This window comes from Echinococcus granulosus (assembly GCF_000524195.1).
Source record: "Echinococcus granulosus chromosome Unknown EG_S00017, whole genome shotgun sequence".
Lineage (NCBI taxonomy): Eukaryota > Metazoa > Platyhelminthes > Cestoda > Cyclophyllidea > Taeniidae > Echinococcus > Echinococcus granulosus.
This window is the reverse complement of record NW_020170397.1, coordinates 897,529-900,153: the sequence shown is the minus strand read 5'-3', so window position 1 is coordinate 900,153 and position 2,625 is coordinate 897,529. Positions and strand designations below refer to the sequence as shown.

General features: G+C 43.4%; 1 protein-coding gene across 1 annotated transcript; it reads left to right on the top strand. All coding sequences in view use genetic code 11, as the record gives it.

Annotated features, from left to right (window-relative positions):
• Positions 1 to 1,257: 1,257 nt before the first annotated feature.
• EGR_03369 (hypothetical protein) lies at positions 1,258 to 2,037 on the top strand (the record flags this gene model as incomplete). Its single annotated transcript, XM_024492618.1, has 1 exon — positions 1,258 to 2,037. One exon carries the CDS (start codon positions 1,258 to 1,260, stop codon positions 2,035 to 2,037), a length of 780 nt encoding a protein of 259 aa, XP_024353019.1.
• Positions 2,038 to 2,625: the final 588 nt, after the last annotated feature.

The window sequence follows — 2,625 nt, the reverse complement described above, 5'->3', positions numbered from 1 at the left end:
CAAAAGGAAAGAGAAAAGAGCAAAAATCTAGTAGAACAATAAAACAGCAACTTCTTTCATAAGTAAAGCCAGATCATCTGTCTTCCTAGTTTTTGTGATTCTTGGAAAAATTAGATTTTTTCCGTTCGGGTCACAACATCGGATGGGAATGTAAGCAGTTTTAGGAGTCTTGGATAAGATGAATTAGTTCTTAATCCACGGGGTAACAAAAATGAAAATGAAACAAAAAAATAACAGCATTGATTTTGATAAAATAACTTTCTGGAAATTGGCATTTCCTGCGACCCAAAGGAAGAGATTAGGCAACTTTTCAACCTTGCCCGTGAATACCTAGGTCCAGCATAGTCAAGACAAAAGACATAAGTACAGCCAACCTGATATTTATCAAGAAGGAGACCAAGCGCAGCTCCGCATAAATTTTCAACCTCGCCGGTGGAAGCTTTAAATCCCACTGCTTGAGGAGTACTTGGTTTGCAATCGACAGTTTCATGCGTGGCCATCTGTGCCCTTGTGAAGGTACCCCACCGATCTGATATGAGGATGGGGCCTACACGCTAACAAAAATAATACCTAGAACGACATTGGGAACAGTCTTTGAATCAAAGAAAAGTCTATGCATTACATGTTTTGCTGATTGTGTCTTTTAGATCACAAGTAACTGAGTTCGACAATTCTGGTGATTTAGAAAACATTGTCAACCCTCAAAGGGAATACAAATCCCGATCTCTCCACAAAACTTTCACCACGAGTTCAATCCCTTGTAAAACAATGCACAGTGTTCTCAAGAAATCAGCCTTCCAGATCAATGGATTTGAAACTGCATGTAAATGAGAGGATCGACAAAATCCTTTCCAATTAGAGTTTTAAAAAGCCAAGCAAAAGCATATATTTTGAGGATTGAATCAATGACCTTAAATTAAGTGTTTAGAATTAACCCACTCCTGCGTTGTTTTATCCGGGTCTGCTTCTTAGTTCAGTAATCTTCACTGTTTGGCGAGAGCTTTGTGCCTCTGCAAAGATGCTGCAAGTAAAGCACAGCCAAACAAAGACTGGTTCAAGTGGAACGGTCACAAGTTCATTCGCTTTTCAACAGCCGAAAAAGGAGAAAGGGCTGCACTCAAATGCCCTGTTATTTTGTGCCGCTGTCAAAGGATTCAAACCCTCACGAAAAATCAATTACTTGAAGTTGGAACATGAAGAAAACGTGCTGCGGCACGGCATTTCCCCTCTGACGCAGAACAAAAAAGCACGCCCCAAATGAACCAAAACCTCAACCAGATCTCGCGTCAGATGCCCTTCGGGCACACAGACTATGTGCCACCAGATGAGACGCGCAACTTCAAGGCCTTGATCCCCCTCGCTGATGAAATTAAGGATCGACTCGACACAAAACCCAGTATCGTGTTGAAAGTTGACTCCGAACAATATCCTCCAGAGTTAGTGACCCGATATGAGACCGAGATAAGGGAGAACCCCCTGCCCGCACTCGATTACCACAAGTTGCTCTGGGGCAGGCGCACGTCGAAGTACCTTGAACTCAGCTCTGTGTACAACGGCTCCCTTAGCCCCTTCAGCAATCCCAACAAGCAGCGCCGATCTCTAGGCACAGTGCAGCCTCGCCGCGAGAGCCAGGAGCTCAACCTCCCTGGGTTGGAGTCCCACTATCGAGGCAAAGCTGCAAAGCCCTTCCAGGTTGACCAAACCGCCTGTCATCTATTTGACCAGCCCATTACGCTATCCCATGCCAAGAAATTGAAACTACGACTGGGGAACGAGACGGTGACGCTCAATGATCCCGTCTTCATGGGGTCGCTTTGCAATCAAATTCGCAAAGAGATAGAAAACAACGAAGAGGAGCTGTCAAGGCGTCGTGAGGCAGAGGAGGTGATGAGATCTGCGGCCGCGAAGAAGAAGAGTCGATATGCTGTGGACGAGTACTTCGAGGCGATGCACCTGCCGGATTTGTGTGATCAGAAGCCTTGGCTATGGACGTGCAGGAAAAACAATCGTATTACAGCCGAATGTGAACCAGAGTAGGTTTAAATTTCTTCCTATGAACACAACTCCATAAACAGCAGACATCGTCATTTATGACGGTTAAGTAAATACCTTTTAAGTCCTCAGAGGAGGGTAATCAAATGATACCAGAGCCAGACTTGTCACCTTTTGTTACAGCGACTTTTGTCTCAAATATTCGATGTGAAGTTAATAGCCATTGATAAAAATATTAAAATTGACAATTTTTGGATGCCTACAGCATGCTTTGTTGCAACATATACCCATTATTTGATGTCTCCATTTTGAGTGACCCAAATGTAAATGGATCGCTTGGATTAAATACTGTATCCCTCTAATAAACACCAGTATGAGGTATTTTACGCTAATATCAGTTTTTACCTGCCTTAGATTTTGTTCGTAGATGTTTTAATGGTGGAGAATCGCATCTTTTTGAGTAAAGAGAGAATAACCTCTTAAATTTCAGAGGCGTTCACATGACCAACTTGCCTCCTATCCACCACAAGTGTCCAAAACGCACCCACAATCCCTGCTGCTTCAAGCGCTATCGCAAACGCTATAAAAAGGTGTGGATGAAGAACAGCAACTAAAAAGACAGTTCCAGTGAAG